Source organism: Astatotilapia calliptera, chromosome 23 (assembly GCF_900246225.1).
Source record: "Astatotilapia calliptera chromosome 23, fAstCal1.2, whole genome shotgun sequence".
Taxonomy (NCBI): domain Eukaryota; kingdom Metazoa; phylum Chordata; class Actinopteri; order Cichliformes; family Cichlidae; genus Astatotilapia; species Astatotilapia calliptera.
Window position 1 is genome coordinate 2,144,946 of NC_039323.1, and position 18,774 is coordinate 2,163,719.

Below are 18,774 nucleotides of genomic sequence, written 5' to 3' on the forward strand. Positions count from 1 at the left end.
AGGCGGAGCCACGTCTGACTGACGCTCCCATAGGCCAATAGAAACATAACAATCGCCTTAAGGTCTGCCTTTTCGTGCTTATCGTTTACTGGTTTTAACGTCGGTTCTGCGATAACAAAAGTGCGCGATTTAGCGCACAAATCCACAGTGGAGGCCTCGTTTCGTGACTTTGTTACGCTTACAGTGTAAATAAAGCATTCTGGTAATGAAAGGAAATGTATATTTTACCTTTCTAAAAATGTTTACACGTATTTTTAATCAGCCCACGAAAGGTTACCAGAACTCTTTAAAGCTTTATATTTATATGAATTCAGTCAAGTTAAAATAATAATGAAATATTGACACAACCATAAAATAGAATCGAATAAAGCTCGATTTTTATTAAAGAAAGTATTCTCAAGTAGTCGGGATTTTTTTCTTTATTTTTTTCAGCTTCTTATAAAATGATGTGTATTACGTTTTTATTGAATAACGATTTGAATCTCCCAACTTAAAGACATTCACTCTAATTCCACCTTAAACACTAAACCCACTACGGGGGACGGTCTCTCTCCCTCTTTCTCCCTCCAGTGGCGAAACCTTTCACTAAACCTGTGTTGTGTGTGTTTATTCAGTTGCCGTGTTATTCAGGAATGGGTGAAATGAGAAGAGCCACCGCTTTGGGGTCGCTTTGTGCACTTTTTCTGTTGACTTTGTGTTTTGCACAAGACACTCTTTGGCACTAAACGGACTTTCTGTCGACGTCAGCTTCAGCAGGAAGTTTTCAAGTGAGTAAGCAATTTTCAGTCGTTTGTTTACAACGTCATTAGCGCGATAGCTGTCACAGGATAACATATTTAAATGCTGAAATATTAAATTAAGTGAGACGCTCATTTCAAATGTTGTGTTACTTCTCTACAAATATATAAGTTACATTGATAACTTATAAGAGAGACAGGTGACTAAATGTTCACCCCACTGGAGCAGTAGCTGTGGGCAAACACTTCTGTCCCACCAAATACTTTCCATGAATGCCCCCCTTAGTGTAGTGGCATGCCCAGAAATAGTTTGCGTGATAGCGACTTTTAAAAAAAGACGAGTAACAAGCTCCATTTAGACTACATGTAAATTAGCATAGTTTTAAGAACACTTCCTAAAATGCCGCAGAGTTTTAATTTCATAAATATGCATTTCTGCTCCTGATCCCTGAGTAAGGGGTGAAAAAATGTTGAGCAACACAGAGGACAAACCTAGCTGCAGATTATTTAAAGCTTACAGTCTTATGCTGCAGTGCTGGACGAAATCAACCTGCAGTTTTCAGGTTTGGTTCTGGGCTTGTTGATTTCACAAATGTTTATAGAATATCGCATTTGTTCTGACTTGAATCAAATCCATTACGTCCGACACCAAATGTTCTGCTGTAACTTCTTTTTCTGTATTTCCTTTATGTGGAGTTGTGAGATATGACTTCAGAAAATAAAGATTCAGACACCATGCCGGACCCCCTGCTCATCCAGGAGAGTGGGGAAGTGTACAGAAACCCCACTGAAGTGCAGATGAGTCAGATCGTGCTGCCCTGTCATGCCAATCACTGTGGGGAGCTGAGTGTTGGACAGCTGCTGAAGTGGATGGACTCCACAGCCTGTTTATCTGGTAGGAAAGGATCAGGAAAACTCTCACATGTACAGTTTAATCGGAGATTCTCTTCTCCGATGCGCCTCATTCCAAATGCAGATTAAAGCTGCAAATAAAGGCTAAATGATTGCATTAAAATTCTTATGAGCTTTCTGTAACTCTGCAAGTCGCTCATTAACTCAAACATTTGAATGCAACTGCAACCTTGAATACAGACCATGGTAGCACCATTAACCATCCACCATCATTTCAACTGAAATATTGTAGGTGGAAGTAATGGGCATGAGTTAGAGTCTGATCATTGAATTTTTTAAACGTGTTTGATGCTGTTTGTTTTGTAATCGCTGTCACACCCACTATAATCTTCAGTCATGTTACGTGAATGCTCATATCACAGTGCTGATTACCTTCACTTTATGGAGCAGGGATATTTGCAAAAATACTCACAGGTTTCAGTGTATCACGAAAAATTGAAACTCGGGGACTCATGAATTCTGCTCTTACATAGAAGTCTGAGGGCCACTGCTGCAAAACGCTCTGTCACCCTTAGTGCTGCAGGCCCTTATCACGTGACCTCAGGGATCTGCTGGTGATGTATGGGTGTAAAAGCTCTGCTTGTCCATGCAGAGCTTTTACAGTCAAAACCAGATTGTTAAAGTGGACTCTGAAATTAGAAATGGTGTGACATGTTAGTACTTAGAAGACTTTGACGCTTTGCAGCAGCTTTCTGAACAGCCTGCAAATGTTCCAAGGAAGTTTTGTTAAAAAAAATTGACAAATTAATTACAATAATCCAGACGTGATGAGATAAAAGCCCAAATAACAATCTCCAGTCGTGCCAAATGTTTGATCTGGCAAAGTGTTTATGCCGGATGCCGTATGACGCTACCCCAAAGGGATCTGCACCTCTTTCCAGGATTGAACTAGGGAGCTTTTATTTGTTAGGAAAATGTGTAAACCACTACACTGTGGAGCCACTCAATAAGCCACTCTCCTTATAAAATTTAGTATTTTGCACATATGCTTTCTGCTGCACTGCTTAAGTTTTTTGTGTAATCTCTGATCTTCCAGCTGAGAGACATGCAGGTTGCTCCTGTATCACTGCATCGGTGGATGACATTCATTTTGAACACACCATAGGGTAAGGTATTAATCTTAGTACTGACTGCCAAGGTTTAATTCAAACTGAGTAATGACTGCAGAGACAACACGTTGCATGCAGTGCCAGCAGAGGAGAGAAAAAAGGGTCATTTTGGGATAAAGTGTCAACTTGAACTCAACTTTTAGTAAAGTTTGAAGGACAAATGCTACTAAACAAGAAAGACAGTTTTATGGTTACAAATCATTAGTTATGATATTCTCCATAAATCTTAATTTAATTTTTTTAATCGTTAAAAAAATAAGAGGTGACTCATGAAAATATAGTAAACATTTCTTTCCAATTGCAGATAGCAAGTGTCATGGCCAAACATGCCTTGCTGTTGACTGAAAATTATGTCTCATAGCATAAAGGTTTCAGAGTATGTGCAGTACAAATACTTCTCCTTGTTGATAGTAAAGAATGGCGTCTGTGTCTGTCTCCTCCAGGGTAGGAAAGGTTGTTAATATCATCGCAAAGGTCAACAGAGCCTTTACGTCCAGTATGGAGGTTAGCGGGTGGCACTCTGTGCTTTTGGGATATTTAAACTTTTTATTTTTTTAGGGAAGGAATATAATGACGTTAGTGATTTGTTTCATCTCAGGTGGGCATTTTAGTGACTTGCGAGGACCTTTACACTGACAGGCAGTGGAAGGTTTGCCACGCCTTTGCAACCTTTGCTGCCAGAAGGACAGAAGCTGGGAAGGTAAAGAGCGCAGATCAAAATATGGGCAGAGGGGCATTTTAATAAATTTGATTTAACATCTCTGGCTTTTTTTTTTTTTAAATTAGTTTTTTGTTGTGTCCTCACAGGTACAGCTGAAGCAGGTGATTGCTCACACACAAATGGAGCAGATGGAGTACAGCCTGGCAGCAGAGCGGAGGAGGATGAGGCTCATCCACGCTGAGATTATCACAGACCTACTGAGCAGCAGCACAGCTCAGCTGGGTACAGACATAAGTCTTTATAGCACACGGCACTTTAAAAACAGATTCATTAAACGTCCTTGTTTTTGTGCACTCATCAGGAGAATGCCAGGAGTATCAGGACGCTGTGGCAGCTGAGCGGACACGTGTTGAGAGTGTAGAGCTGGTGCTTCCGCCCCATGCCAACCACCAAGTCAGCACTTTTGGGGGCCAGATTATGGCCTGGATGGAAAATGTGGCTACAATTGCAGCAAGGTATGCACAAAGCTTTTCTATTTGTATACATGTAATTTTTTTCAAACAGCAAAAACATTTGTTAGATTACTAAGAGTTGGATAAGAGCTACGCTCATTGGCCACTTTATTGAGAACACCTACTGTAAGAATGGTCCAAAAACAACAAGATATCACGTGAGCTTTAGTTCCCTGGATGAAAATCCACGGTTACTCTACCTGAGTGTTGATGCTGTGTGCCCATCTTCTGCTTACTGCTTTCAGCAGGATAACGTGGCACTGAGCATTACAGTGAGTTCACTGGACTCAAGTGGGATCCACAGTAACCAGATCTCAATCCAACAGAGCACCTTTGGGATGTGGTGAAAGGGTAGATTTGCATCATGGATGTGCAGATGCTATCATGTCAATATCGACCAAAATCTACAAAGTTTGAAGGCAGCTCTCAGGGCAAAAGGCAATCCAACCTGGTACAATGAAGGTGTACCTAACAAAGTGGCCAGTGAGTGTGTATTATTGTCATGTGTGTTTGGTGGAAGCTAGCGGCACTACCACACGTATCGATATTCTCATCTAATTGCTGGAAAAAAGGAGATTGAGTTTCCAAAAGAGAAACTGTTTATTTGTAATGAGGCCAAACAAACCCAATCAAAACACTGTTTTTCTTTTTCCTTATATTTCGATGCAGTCGCCTGTGTAACGCTCATCCAACCCTGAGGTCCATAGACATGTTCCATTTTCGTGGCCCGTCTCACATCGGCGACCGACTGGTACTGAAAGCTATTGTTAACAATGCCTTCAAGCACAGGTGAAGCGACACATTATGACAAATATTTCAGAAAATAAAACAATTCATTAAATATTTAACCTTCTAATTTGTGATTATAACACTTGGAGCGCTGTTTGCTGGATGCATATGTTTTCTTTAACCCACATTCCTGCGCACACTAGCATGGAGGTGGGAGTTTGTGCTGAGGCCTACCAGGGTGGAGAACCTCTGCGCCACATAAATAGTGCCTTTATGACCTTTGAGGTGCTGGACAGTGACAGGAAACCATGCACGCTGCCACGGATACGACCTGAGCCTGTGGTAAGTTATCCGAGTGACTTATTTCTATATTTTTAGAGGCCCTTAGATGAAGGGTGAACTGAAAATAAACTTTTTTTAACATGGTGTACACAGTATACATATTAAGAATTTCAGTCTTAGATCATCTCTTGTTTTACAGGATGGAAAAAGACGCTTTCAAGAAGCTATTGCCAGAAAGAAGATTCGCCTTGATAGGTAAATATCTTCTATCAGGAGGAGCTATTTTTGTGTCATCTTATTTTCTGTCATATTTACGTTGGTAAAGTTATGGTTCCTCACATTTTGAAAAAGGCCAAAATGAGGCCGGTGTACGTGCAGATAATTTCAATGAGCCAAAATCTCAGGCTTTAGAGTACTTTAAAGACTCACATATTTTCAGTTTTTGTCAGCAAAGGAAGGCAGGTTTACTCTGAGCTCCGTTTGATGTCTCTGAGAGTAGATATCTCCAGAATCATCATTCCAGTCCACAGCTCTGCACATTGGATCGAAACCTTCAGTTTTGAGGGCCAACGAATCAGATGCATGTTGGCTTAGCAGGAAGTGAGCTAAAATGGCTTGTTTTCAACTGAGGTGGCTGCACAAAGGCCCAGCACAGAATAACTACGAATGATTTTTGTACAATGCAAAGTTACCCTTCTACAGTAGAGTAGAACAGCTCCCTTTTAAAACAATTAGGGTTGTTTTCTGTTTATGTGTCAGAGTAACGATTGTTGTTTATTGCAGATTGTTTTGTTGACAGCGTACAGGTTAGGCTATTTAATGCTTTGCAATAAATAAATAACCAATATTTCTAAAAGAGTCACAATGAATCTATTCCCTTAGTAAATTAGTTAAATTACATTTTGAACCTTTTAAATCGTGTTTGTATGCAAACATGTTGTTAATCATGATGCATTATAAAGCAGTGGAACTGAAACGGTCTCATCACTGGATTTACTTTTTGGTCATATGACCGAATCCATTGTTTACAAGAGTTTGCAGGCGCTAATGACTTGGCAGACCAATGCATCACGGCTGAGCAGACTTTACCGCAGACTCGAGCAGGCATAATGAGTTTATTGTTCAACTCTAAACAGTGCAATCTTTATTCCTCTGTTTGATAACATGATGTGTTGGGTCATTGCTTGAGTAAAAGTGCTTGTGTTTTTGGTCTTTCTGTAGTGCCCTGAGCTACAGAACATCATTGCTGTACTTCATGTTTACAGGAAATATATCATCTCCTGCAAGCAAACTGAAGTGCCCTTGTCTGTTCCCTGGGATCCAAGTAACCAGGTGTTTGTTTGGTTTTTTAAATTTTTATCTAATTTAATTTTTGTTTTGTTAACAGAGACACTCAGAGCTGGATAATGCTACTGTATACAAAGTAACGCTTTATATTTTCAGATGTACCTGAGCTACAACAATGTCTCAGCGCTGAAATTAATGGACAACAGGAACAACTGGGTGTTGGCTTCGGAGAAAAATAAGGTCACAAATGTTTGCATATCTGTTCAGGGTATAGCTCATTGGATTTTCCAGCATTTTGCACAGTTATAGTGAGGTGCTCAAAATATGGGTCATAGTGTTTTATGTAGATTCTTTAATATTGCAGAATAGGTCAAGAAAACTATGTTAGCATAAGTCATTCCAGGAGCATGTATAATCACCAGTTAGGTACCAGAAATTAATCCTATTTACAGACACTGAACCTGCCTCCTCTTTGTGGATGTCTTTAATTCATAGGTCAGATTGTACACACTGGAGGAAAACCAAATGCTGTGTTTCAAGGTGGAGATGAACGTCAGAGTCTCGGCAGAGCAGACGTTCCATCTACTGTCAGACCTGAGGAGGAGAATGGAGTGGGACCGGCATTATGAGTCAGTACTTAGACACATTTGGTATTTAGCAGCATCATCTGAGTTCAGATCCTTTTACTGAGGAGAAAAGTTACTGTCAGTTTAACTATAGAGTGTTAGATACCACAATGAGGTACTGAAAGCTTGTGCTCAGAACAATAAATGTTCTGAGAAACGACCCCCCCCCCCATAACTCATAATGGTATAGTCCACTGACAATTCCCCAAGTAATTTATTTCACAAAAATGAACTGAAGCCAAAGCATGTGTGAAACATTTTTCTTTACTTCTACCACTTGACAGAAAAACACATTTTGTGTGATTGGACCACTCAAGGCTGATATGGTTTTTGGGACAGCCACATCTTGTAATGAGTGTTTCTGGAGACAGGAGGTCTGTGCAAAGTGGAAATTATTATAAATCACCAAATTTAACTAGTTTCCAGCAGGTTTGGTTTGATATTTATTTCTGACAGAATTTTCTGATTTCACATCCTCCGCTGACAGGTACTCGGTTGCCACCTCTGCCACGCTATTTAAATAAATCTTGGAAATCCCCCTGACCAGGAGGGTAATGTTAGATACAGTATTATTCCCATATATTTCCAGCACATAGGCAGTGTGGCTGTATGGAAGATAATCGTAGTTTATTGGACAGACTGTTTAATGCATTGCTAATGCATCTTTTAAACAAATACAGTAAACAACGTGGCTGACAGACTGTTACGTTTACATGTAATCTCTCAATGTCGTTCCATTATGGGGCAAAAACACATGCAGCTCTTTATTGCAGTAGAATGAAAACGAACCCACTTATATTCACTGGATATTCAAAATAAACTCAGTGACATAACCGGATTGTTTAATGTGACATAATGCTCAATAATCTAAAAGCTCTAAACATCCACATCACTGGGTTTCAACTGCAGAGAGTGTGAGGTGATCAACCAGGCAGATGAGGAGGACACCATCTATCGCGTAGCTACACCCTCTGTCACTAAAGGGGGAAAGGGGAAGGACTTCATCTTGCTGGCATCTAGACGGAAGCCCTGTGATTCCAGGTGTGTTGATATGACCTTGCTTGCGTCACGTGATAATTTCGCACAAAACTCTGTGTGGGTTAAAATGTCTTGATGCTCAATCATCCAGGTGAGGAAATCCCACTCCCTGCTTCATGTTTGCATTTTCATAAGTTCTCATGACGCTCTCTGCCTTTGTCCATCTCAGAGATCCGTATCTGATCGCTCTACGTTCAGTCACTTTGCCCACTCACCCGCCCACGGAAGAGTACACGAGGGGAGAGGTGCTCTGTGCTGGCTTCACAATCTGGGAAGAGTCCAGTTCTGTTACCAAGGTTAGCCAAATGAGAGGGGCACAAACACAACCTGTAGTTGCTGGGCTGCATTTTTATGTTGTAGCTTTAAACAAGTCACCGCTCCAAAACTAAAGCAAAAAATGGAAAGGGTTAATTATCAGTCACACGCTGTGATTGCTGTGTTTCAGATCACCTACTACAACCAGGCCACACCAGGTGTCCTCCCCTACATTTCCACAGACATTGCGGGACTCTCCTCAAGCTTTTACAGCGCCTTTTCGGCCTGCAGCCAATTCCTGCTGGCCAACAAGGATAGCTTGGCTGCTCTGCCGCCCTCTGTGCTGTGACACCAGTATTACCACAGTCTACTGAGACAAGAAGAAGAATCAGGAGGAAAGAACAGGATCAGCCCTCTTTGTTCGTCCCATTTCTTGTAAAGGTGCTCACAAAAGCCAGTAAAGTCCAACGTTAACTTTGAAACGCTGGGATTATAAAAGGCATTGGATTTGTAGAAGCTTCTACTTGTTTGCACCAGTAATAATGGTGCAGTAACGGTACACTATATTTTCAATGTTGGATTTGAATCCTCTTAGAGCCTAAACCTTCTGTGCAATATTAATTTATAGATTAATGGATCTGTTTTTGGTACGTAGTTTTAAATATTTAACAGAATCTCATTGTTTATCTTTAGACAGCCATGTTTTTATTGGCACTGCCAGTTGTTACGAAAAAAAGAAAAATTGAAATGTTCAGTTTTCTTTGTGTATTTTGTATCACCTCGAATAAAGTCTGAACTGTTGATTAAACCTTCGATTGATGCAGCTAATATGTACATTTCATGTGTAATGATGCTGTATATTTTTTCTAGTCCACAATGTATAGTTTTGCACAAATGTAATTGAACTGATTGTATCATATGTGGACGCTTGATGGTCAAAAATCTTAAATCATGATTGAACTGAAACAATAAACTTAAAATTGTGCTTATTTGAACTATTTCATTGTTGCTCACTTCCCACTGGATTCTTGACCATTCTTAAATGAACAGAAAGAAAATCAGAGGAAACAATAACTCACAGTATTCCACTGTAAGCTTCTAGTGTTGTAACAGCTGCACGAGGCCAGCAAAGTAGAATAAAAAGGCGTCTGTGAACAATCTGATCTGGCAGGAGTCGGTTATGCTGTTTTCCAGGTATTTTGCTTGAGGCACAATCATTCAGTTATGCTCATGCTAAATAAAGGGTTGAACACAAGGATAAAAAAAAAAGACAATCTGCATATAAAAGGGTGTAGTCTGAACTGTAGAATTTCAGCAAATTTGAACTGTAACAGACTCAAACTAGACTGAATTTCAGTAAAACAAATGATGCAAAGATTCCTGGATTATTATCTTATTACAGCTCAAAACTATCTGCTCTGCAGGGCACTGAAACTTGACATTTGATGTCCTTGTTTCAGATTGGGGAGATACCAGCATTGTTGCTGTGTAACAGTAGAAATGCAGCATAGCTCTAACCTGTATCCGGAGCCTTTATGCCTCCATCAGCTCCTCACACATCACTTGGAGCAAGCATGGATCCTCTGGATGAATCTCTTCTCCTACAGACTGGCGTAACAACATGTTGGATCTCATGTCAGCGTTTCTGGATGAAGGATGTGAAGTTTCCTGAGTGCACAGTATTCAACCAAAGCATCTCCTCAGATCACTGAGGAGTTGCTGTTACGATTATACATACAGATATATCCATAGTATATGTTCCTTTTTATTATAATTATTTTTGCTATTAATTAATCTATAATTTTGTAGAGTAATATGTAGCAGTAATCTTTGTTTATCTTTTAAGAGACCATGATAATCGGTCCTTTAGTTTTCCTTTAGCCTAATGCCAAGGCCTTTTTTGCCAACCAGTCTAAATTTACACTTATGTTATCTTGGAGATACAGGACTCCATTTGTTTAATGTTAAAGCAACTCAGCAGGAATGCAGCTTGTAGGGTCAGTGTTCAGGGCAGCAGGCTATCACTCAGGCCAGAAATAGGTGCTTAGTATCGATCCTGGTACTGTTGTGATTTTGAGTGAGTAGAAACAACTGAAAACAACTTAATGTAAACGGTGTGTTCCTGCGTTGAGTCTGACAGTGAAAGGTAAAAAGAAAGTAAGTAACTCTCCCGCTCCAGCTCTTATAACCAAGTGTAAACAGTTGGGGCGAGAATTAGCATAAACCACTACAACTTCCAAGCTAACAAGACGTATCTGTTCACGCTAGCATTAGCAGTGCCTATACACATACGCGGCACTCGAGTACGACATATTCACAGCATCTAGTAAAGACAGGCGTAATGATGACAACAATGAACTAAAACACACGCTCGTTGAATGGATTTACTGTACTTACTCGAGGGCTCCGACTTCCTCCTCCCATTGGATAGCGCAACGAGCCATGTGACCAAACCCGGAAGTAAGAGACTGTCATTCCGTGGTGGAATATATATGAGAAATACTTCATTCTAGTTTCTATATTTAATTTGTATCAGAAACGAAAGTATGAGCCACGACTGTACAAGGAGGCTTCAAACTGCTACAAGAAAAAAACTCAGAAAGTTTAACTCTCTGCGTGGTGAGATTAAATGTCAATGATCTGACTCAATGTGCCTTGAAGTTTAGTCAAAGTAGCTATGAATGTTTTTTTTCCTGTTTTCCTGAAGGTCGAGAGGTGCAGCCTGGTGAGTTTTGGGATGTAGTGGTTGTGACTGCTGTGGACGGGAGTCAGAGAAAAGCGTATGAGCTGCAAATCAGCGAGAAAGTTGACAGAAAGGAGCTTCCTGTTGGAGTTCACTACAAAGTCTTCTCAGATCCTCCTGGACCGAAAATAGGTGAGCTAGTACTACCTTATCATCATCATCATCATCATCATCAGTAGTAGTAGTTAACGAAATGCATCACCTTTTTTACTGCATGGATAGAGCCTTATAAATAGCATGTCACATATACACATCAGTGACTGTACAGATTAAACATTTTACAGTTTTACAACTGTTTACGTTCACTGCCGCCATCTTGGATTGTTAACTCGGTGCAGGGCAGTCTGGAGACAAATATGTGCCAATACTGGGTCACACTTATGGGGCCTCCCAGTGGCATCATCCCATGTACCAGAAATTTTAATTGGTTGCTCAGCGCATGATGTTAGCGTGACATATAGTTAGTGGGTATTCTACATCAGCGGTCCCCAACCATTTTTGTGCCACGGACCAGTTTATGTCCTACAATATTTTCACGTACCAGCCTTTAAGGTGCTGATAAATGCAACAAAATAAAACCAGTGCAAAAAAAAGATTTATTCATAACACACAAAATAATGATAAAAACCCTGAAAACCATAAATTTCGCACCCGAGCCTCAACTCTCGCGGCCCGGTGCCAAACGACTCACGGACCGGTACCAGTCCATGGACCAGGGATTGGGGACCGCTGATCTACATCACGACCTAGTGGGCATAAGCGTTCAGAAGCTAAATGACACAACACCTAGTTAGCATCCACATGACCATGTGACACTGCTCAGTCACGGCAGACCAGAGCTTTAACTCAGCTTGAACGCAGCATGGCTCAGGATGCTTGGACGTACGCTAGGGTACAAGGGCCCTCTTATTACTGCTTGCAGCTTTAGTTATTATTATTATTGTTGTTATTATTACTCCTTGTCTTTTCAAGGGAATGGGGGCTCCACTCTATACGCACTGCAGCAACTAAATGACATTTATGGAAAGTCTCTGGGCAGACTGAGAGTAATCCTGATTCATGCAGGTATTTCTTATTTTTCATTCTTAAATGTGAAAAATGATCTCCTCCTCCTCCTCCTCCTCCTTCTTCTTTGTCTTCTTTTGGCTTCTCACTTTACATTTTCAGTATGGTTCTACTTGTTTACTCCAGTATGAGCTGCAGTAACTGTCAGCATATTTCACTTCTACACAAAATCCAAAACACAGAATGGCAATATTACCAAGTCACCTAATAAAATATCTGTTATGCATTTCCACCCATATTTATGATTATATGAGTTTGAAGTTAGGGCCTTCAAATGAAAGTGTTTGGTCTGATTGTTCCACTGTAAATTACAGTAATGCTCACGTATTTTATAAAATGCAACATACTTTATTTAATTAATTCTCAATCTCACCTTTAAATCGCCTCCTTCTTCCAGGGGGGTTCAGTCAGCGTTTGCCCAGTGCCAGCGCTCTGGGAAAGATCTTCATGGCTGTGCCTTTGGGTGACCCCATCTTTCAGATGCTGGAGCTCAAACTAGCCATGTATGTGGATTTCCCATCACAAATGAAGCCTGGTGTTTTAGTGACCTGTGCAGATGACATAGAGCTCTACAGTATAGCAGAGGAGGAGAGTGTTAAGTTTGATAAACCTGGCTTTACAGCTTTAGCCCACCCCTCCCTGCTCTCAGTAGGAACCACCCACGGCGTTTTTGTGTTGGATCCACAAGAAAAATCTTCGTACTCAGAAATGGAGAATGCTTCCTGCCTGCACTTCCTGCACAAGCCAAGCATTGATAAGATGCGAGGAAGTGGAGCTGTGTGTAAGCAGCAGAGTGGATTGTTTACTGATTCTGAGTTTATCTACACAGACAGTACCTATTATGTGGACTTTGATACTGCAAAGTCTCTTCTTAATGTGCTGACAGAGTTGGGGCCATTGAGCTGTGAGATAGATGCATACGGGGACTTTCTTCAAGCACTGGGCTCTAAGGCCACAATAGAATACACCAACAACACTGCTAATGTCACCAAAGAGGAGAGCAGTCTGGTGGAAATCCGCCAGAAGATCTTCCACCTTCTGAAAGGGACTCCTCTGAATGTCATTCTTCTCAACAACTCCAAGTTTTATCACATTGGAACCACCTCAGAATACCTCTTTCACCTCACTGAGCACACAGCTCTGAGGGACGAGCTGGGTCTCCTGTCGTCTGCCTTCAGTGTGCCCGTGAATGAAAACCCTGAGGGCTCCTCTGGCTGCTGCATTATGTACAGTGTCCTCAATGCGAGTTGCTCTGTGGGTGCTGGATCAGTGGTGGAGTACTCCAGACTGGGAGCAGGAGTGTCTGTGGGTAAAGGCTCCATCATCAGCAGCTGCTGGGTCAGTCCAGGCCTGTCAGTGCCCGATGAAGCCTTCATGCACTCCCTTTGTGTGAACCACCACGACCAAACCAGCTTTGTTACTGTCTTCTTTGGGATTAATGACAATCTCAAGTACACTGTGGGCACTCCTGCATATATGGAAGAGCTAAAGTTTTTTGGGTTCACCCTGAAAAAGTGTCTGTCCATGTGGGGGATGGAGAAGGAAGTCCTGAGGTTCTTTGGTGATGCATCCAACTGTAATTTGTGGAACGCGTGTTTGTTTCCAGTTTGCTCTGACCAGCAAAGCTCTTTCTTAACATCTCTCAACATGCTGCAGGCCATCCAGAGTGCTTCTACAAGCCCCCTACCCAAAGACACAAAGCTAATGTCAATGCAGGAGTGTTTACAATCTAAGAACCTGGAGGAGATGTTGGAGCTCAGGAAGGGACTATATAAGGACATCATAAAGGGGAGATTGAGCAGCTAAAATGACGATGTTTATGCATATTTAGTTCATATGTAAAGTTTAATTATGTCTGTATGAGTTTGGGTGATGATTCAATGGTTAATTGTTTTGTTTTTGTTGTTTGTTTAAACAATCTGCAATACAAGCTTTTTATAAACATGGGGAGAGGTCCATCCAATTTAATTTGGTAAAACTTTACTTTTTTTTCCTTCCCCCCTCTGGACAATACCAATATCACCTGAACTTTTACCCCTTGCGAGCCTACCAGGAACGATCCTTGAAGCTCTTTTCTGAACTGAACAATTTCTGTCATATTTCAGGCCTATAGAACAAAATAACTGTGTTTGCATCAGAAGTTCATGAAGGTCATCTCTACCCATGTGTGACCAAGTGGTCGGCGGGGTTATGCACAAAATAAATAAACTTGACAACGCCACCTAGGGGAATCACACCCCCAGGAAATATATTTAAGAAAAATAAATAAAAGGAATAAAAGAAGACCGCACAGATTCAAGGATGCACACTGAGGCAGGTTGGCTTCCAATATTAAAACAGTTTTATTTATAGAAATAAATAAAATATTATAAATAATATTTTATAAATAAAATATTAAAAGTCAAGATGTAGCATCATTATTGACAGTGTCCTACAGTAAAAATAAACAATCGTGGAACTTTGACTTACCAGCAGCCGTGGAACCAAAAGAAAATCACACCAAAAGAATCACTACAGACCACCCAGTGCTGTACAAAAGAAAGTGTGAAAACGACCCACCACCTGAGGTCCCAGGGCCACTGGCTCGTCCTCCTTCACTGAAATAAAACACAGAAAAGTATGTTAAAAGAATAAAAGGACACTGAGCGTCAGGCTCGCTACAAATCATAAAAAGACTAAAACACACGTTAATAACTTTAATAAAAGAAATCACACACACACACACACACACACACACACACACACAAGGCTTATTCCCCACGGGTCAAACTACCACTCGTGCTGGTAATAATTATTCTCAGGCGTAGGCCGGTCTGGCTCCCCACCGGCTGAGACCGGCCACCCAGGCGATTTAGAGTCCCAGCACGACACTCGGGCAGAGAATCACTTCAGCCCGATCACAGAAGTGTGGGTACGAGCAACAGTCCAGGGTAAAATAGAACACCAGGCGAACCCAAAAAAAGGTAAGCCTACTTAATAAAAACAAGATAAGACAAAACGAGACAAGACAGCAGACTCCACCAAGGAGGAGTTCACAACAGCAACTGAGAAGGCAGTCCACTCTTCCAATTTAGGTTGGACAATTTACCATGGAGAGGTGAGTACAGCAGTGAACCCTGAAACAGATAAGTGTAACCTTAAACTCTTATAGCTATGAATGCTAATAAAAGTAGTTCTAACAGCTTACCCCAGGACCGGAGGCACTATACTCTCATTGGTGGAGATACCACGAACACCTCTCTCCGCAATGGCAGAATTAAACAGACTGCTGCGCTACAACAGGCCGGAAAAGGATATTAACACCAATTCCAGTATTCGGAGGGAATCCAAGGTTAAGCGAGAGCATACCTGTAGCTGTCGTATAATCGGCTCTTGCTGATCAATCTGTCGCAGTACGCCAGCATTTACTGCTGTATCGTACCAGAAGCTCGGGAGGAATTAATCCAACAAGACATCGGCTTAGCTTTATACAGGCTAGCGCCACCCTGCAATCAATGTGCAGGTGGGTTCCCAATTAACCCGATCACCTGATACAAGGAGCGAGTGCAGTGGAAAGAGAGCGAGGGTGGTAGAGCGAGCGAGAGAGAGAGAGAATGAGAGAAGAAAAACAACGGAAGGCGAGTAGCCCATCTGGCTACATCTACCCCCCTTTTTTGTATTGGCGCCCCGACAATAACTCAAGGAACCTAACACCATGGCCTGAATATGGCAAGCTGAGCATTAGCAACTGACGCAGATTCAACAGGACGTGGCAAGTGATAAACATTTGAGTGATGACCAGCTGTTGAACGTGCTGTTCTCCGCAAATGTGGCCCACTCACCTCAGACTGTTCAACAGAGCCTGAGGAAGAACCTGGGGGAGCAGAGGTCGAGGGTGCTACAATCACACTGGGAGTAGACCTGAGCTCCACCGATGGAACTCTAGAGGCATCGGGAAGTGACACCACAGGTGCGACAGGGTGTGAGGGTACCTCAGGGACAAGGAGCCACAACTCGTCGTCACTCAGAGAGGTCTGCTCTGAGTCAGCGGGTACAGGTGGGGGTGGAACCGGTGGACCAGGTGTAGGTGGCCCTAGGCTGACCTGTGCCTTTAACATGTCACGATGGACATGTCGAACCTTCTCCAAGTCTCCCACGGGGGCAATGGTATAAACAGCCCCGTTCTCTTGGGGTGCCCTCAACACCTGATAGACCACAGAGCTCCAAAGGTCCTGGATCTTGTGCCGGCCCCGGGTGCTATGATCTCGAAGATACACCAGCTGACCGACCTTTAAAGGAACAGGGTGGACTCTCTGGTCATGCCGTTCCTTACGGCGGTCAGCGGCCAGCGACAACCGTGCCCGAGCTCCCTCAAAAGCCACCATTAACCTGGCTTGGTGCTCGGCCACCCAGTCCTGTACCTCTCCAGGCACTGGGTCCTGAACGCGGCCTAGAAGGAAATCAATAGGCAGCCTAGGATCCCTGCCAAACATCAAGAGAAACGGTGACTCTCCGGTGCCCTGATGTGGCGTGCTATTATAGCAAAAGAGCACATGCGGTAAGCATGCAGCCCAGTCGCGTTTCTGAGATGATGGCAGAGTCCGGAGGAGGTTATGGAGGGTTCGGTTAAACCGTTCGCACTGCCCATTACCCGCTGGGTGGTAAGGGGTTGTACGGGACTTGGCTACCCGATACAATTCGCATAACTGTTGCATCACCAAACTCTCAAAATTTCTACCCTGGTCAGAGTGGAGGCGGCTTGGAACGCCAAACTTAAAAAACCACTCTGTTAACAGGGCCTGGGCCACAGTAGAGGCCCGCTGGTCCCGAGTAGGGACTGCAACAGTGTATTTGCTAAAAACGTCAGTCATAACCAAAACGTTTTCAACTCCACTACGGGAAGGTTCCAACACCGTGAAGTCTATGGCCAGGATTTCATTTGGCCTAGACGCCAACAGGTGACCCATATAACTATGAGGCCCCAACCCTGAGTCCTTTGCGACCTGACAGCGTTCACAACGCTGAACCCATTGCTTGATGTCAGAGGACATCCCGGGCCAATAGCAACGCTGCCTGACCAGTTCAGTGGTGCGCTCAATACCTTGGTGCCCATGGTCCTGGTGCAGCTGCCTCAAGGTCTCAGGCTTCAGAGCCTCTGGGAGAACAAGTTGGAGGGCTTCCTCACCTCCACCTGGACGCAAAATACGGCGATAAAGGATGCCATCCTTCTCCACCAGACGATCCCACTGACGCAGCAGAACCATGACTGGTTTGGGGAGCTGATTCCTTTCCTCCGAAGAGGGCAGGGTGTGCCTCCTCCAGTGTACCAAGAAATCCTTGAGGAGGGGGTCAGCCTCCTGCAAAGCACGAATATCCTCCAGGGAGTGAGATGGAAAGGCCCCAATCTCCAACTGAGTAACGGAGGGCAAAACGGCTGGACACTGAGCCTGCCGAAGTGAAGTCGGGACACAAGTCCCAGGCAACACACCCTCGGCCAAGCTGGAGCTCGTCTCATACTGTCGAGAGAGAGCATCAGCATTCCTGTTACTGCGGCCTGAGCGATACTTGATCTCAAAATCGAATGCCGCCAGCTGGGAGGCCCACCTCTGCTCGGTGGCACCCAGCTTAGCTGAAGAGAGGTAACTGAGTGGATTGTTATCGGTGTAAACCACACACTTCTGCCCCAGCAGGTACTCCCGGAACTTCTCGGCCATGGCCCACTTGAGTGCAAGAAACTCCAGCTTCATGGAGCTGTAATTGTCCATATTGCGCTCATGTGGCCGAAGACCTCGACTAGCATAAGCCACTGGCCTAACGACACCTTCTACATCTTGGGAGAGAACTGCACCTAAACCACTGTGGCTGGCGTCAATCTCCAAGATAAATGGGCGCGTAAAGTCAGCATATGCTAGCACAGGTGCAGACACAAGCTTTGCTTTCAGGGCCTCAAAGCTCTCCTTACACTGAGGGGTCCAAATAGCACTCAAACTCTGTCCCGAGCCCTTCTTTGTCTTTGTGCCAGCCGATTTAGCCACCACTTGATGCAGGGGAGCCGCCAATGCGGCAAACCCCTCCACAAAGCGCCGGTAATAGCTGGCGAAACCCAAAAAGGATCGCAACTCTGACACGGAACGAGGACACTGCCATTTGGCTACTGCGTCAACCTTGGCTGGATCGGTCGAGACACCCTCACAGGAGATTACATGGCCCAAGTAGTTAACCTTCTGCTGGAAAAAGGCACACTTTTCTAACTTAGCCTTGAGCCCCTGTTGCTGCAGCCTTGCCATCACCATCTCTAGCCGTTGCAGGTGCTGAGAGACAGACGAGGAGAACACAATGATGTCGTCTAGGTACAGCAGTAATGACTGGCACTGCTGATCCCCGAACATCCTCTGCATTAGGCGCTGAAAGGTACCAGGAGCATTGCACAGCCCGAATGGCATACGATTCCACTCGAACAGGCCAAACGGCGTGCAAAAAGCGGTCTTGGGCTTATCCTGCTCAGAAACTGGCACCTGGTTGTACCCGCTGGCCAGGTCGATGGTAGAAAACCAGCGTGCGCCAGCTAGGGCATCCAGACTTTCCTCGATGCGAGGTAAGGGGAAGGCGTCCTTCCTTGTTTTGCTATTCAGCAAACGATAGTCAACGCACAGCCGGAGGCTTCCATCCTTCTTGCGGACCAACACGATGGGAGAGGCATAAGGGCTGCTACTTTCCCTAATTACCTGGGCCTCCAGTAGCTGGTTGATATGAGCCCTGACAGCCTCATAATCAGAAGGAGGAATTCGCCTGTACCTCTGCCGGACAGGTGCGTCATCGAGTAGCGGTATGTCGTGCGA

At 43.5% G+C, this 18,774-nt stretch overlaps 2 protein-coding genes and 1 long non-coding RNA gene across 4 annotated transcripts; 2 read left to right on the forward strand and 1 right to left on the reverse strand.

The window, feature by feature from the left end:
* The first annotated feature begins 9 nt into the window (after positions 1–9).
* acot11b (acyl-CoA thioesterase 11b) lies at positions 10–9,137 on the forward strand. The gene is made up of 17 exons (XM_026158912.1): positions 10–62; positions 615–767; positions 1,434–1,632; positions 2,686–2,755; positions 3,202–3,262; positions 3,357–3,458; positions 3,566–3,701; positions 3,781–3,934; positions 4,601–4,720; positions 4,864–5,002; positions 5,142–5,197; positions 6,208–6,274; positions 6,386–6,469; positions 6,725–6,858; positions 7,765–7,896; positions 8,063–8,189; positions 8,339–9,137. The coding sequence occupies exons 3-17, from the start codon at positions 1,443–1,445 to the stop codon at positions 8,495–8,497; spliced, it is 1,731 nt and encodes a 576-aa protein (XP_026014697.1). The 5' UTR covers positions 10–62; positions 615–767; positions 1,434–1,442; the 3' UTR covers positions 8,498–9,137.
* Positions 1,642–10,598, reverse strand: LOC113016237 (uncharacterized). Of its 2 annotated transcripts, none has more exons than XR_003271200.1 (3): positions 10,546–10,598; positions 9,667–9,793; positions 1,642–2,278 (listed from the first exon to the last, which is right to left on the reverse strand). It is a non-coding gene; the product is annotated as an uncharacterized LOC113016237 (long non-coding RNA). The 2 variants fall into 2 exon arrangements; XR_003271199.1 differs by lacking the exon at positions 1,642–2,278 and adding an exon at positions 9,219–9,381.
* On the forward strand, positions 10,589–13,908 carry fpgt (fucose-1-phosphate guanylyltransferase). Its single transcript, XM_026158911.1, has 4 exons — positions 10,589–10,767; positions 10,856–11,023; positions 11,864–11,956; positions 12,354–13,908. Exons 1-4 carry the CDS (start codon positions 10,695–10,697, stop codon positions 13,760–13,762), a joined length of 1,743 nt encoding a protein of 580 aa, XP_026014696.1. The 5' UTR covers positions 10,589–10,694; the 3' UTR covers positions 13,763–13,908.
* The last annotated feature ends 4,866 nt before the right edge of the window (positions 13,909–18,774 follow it).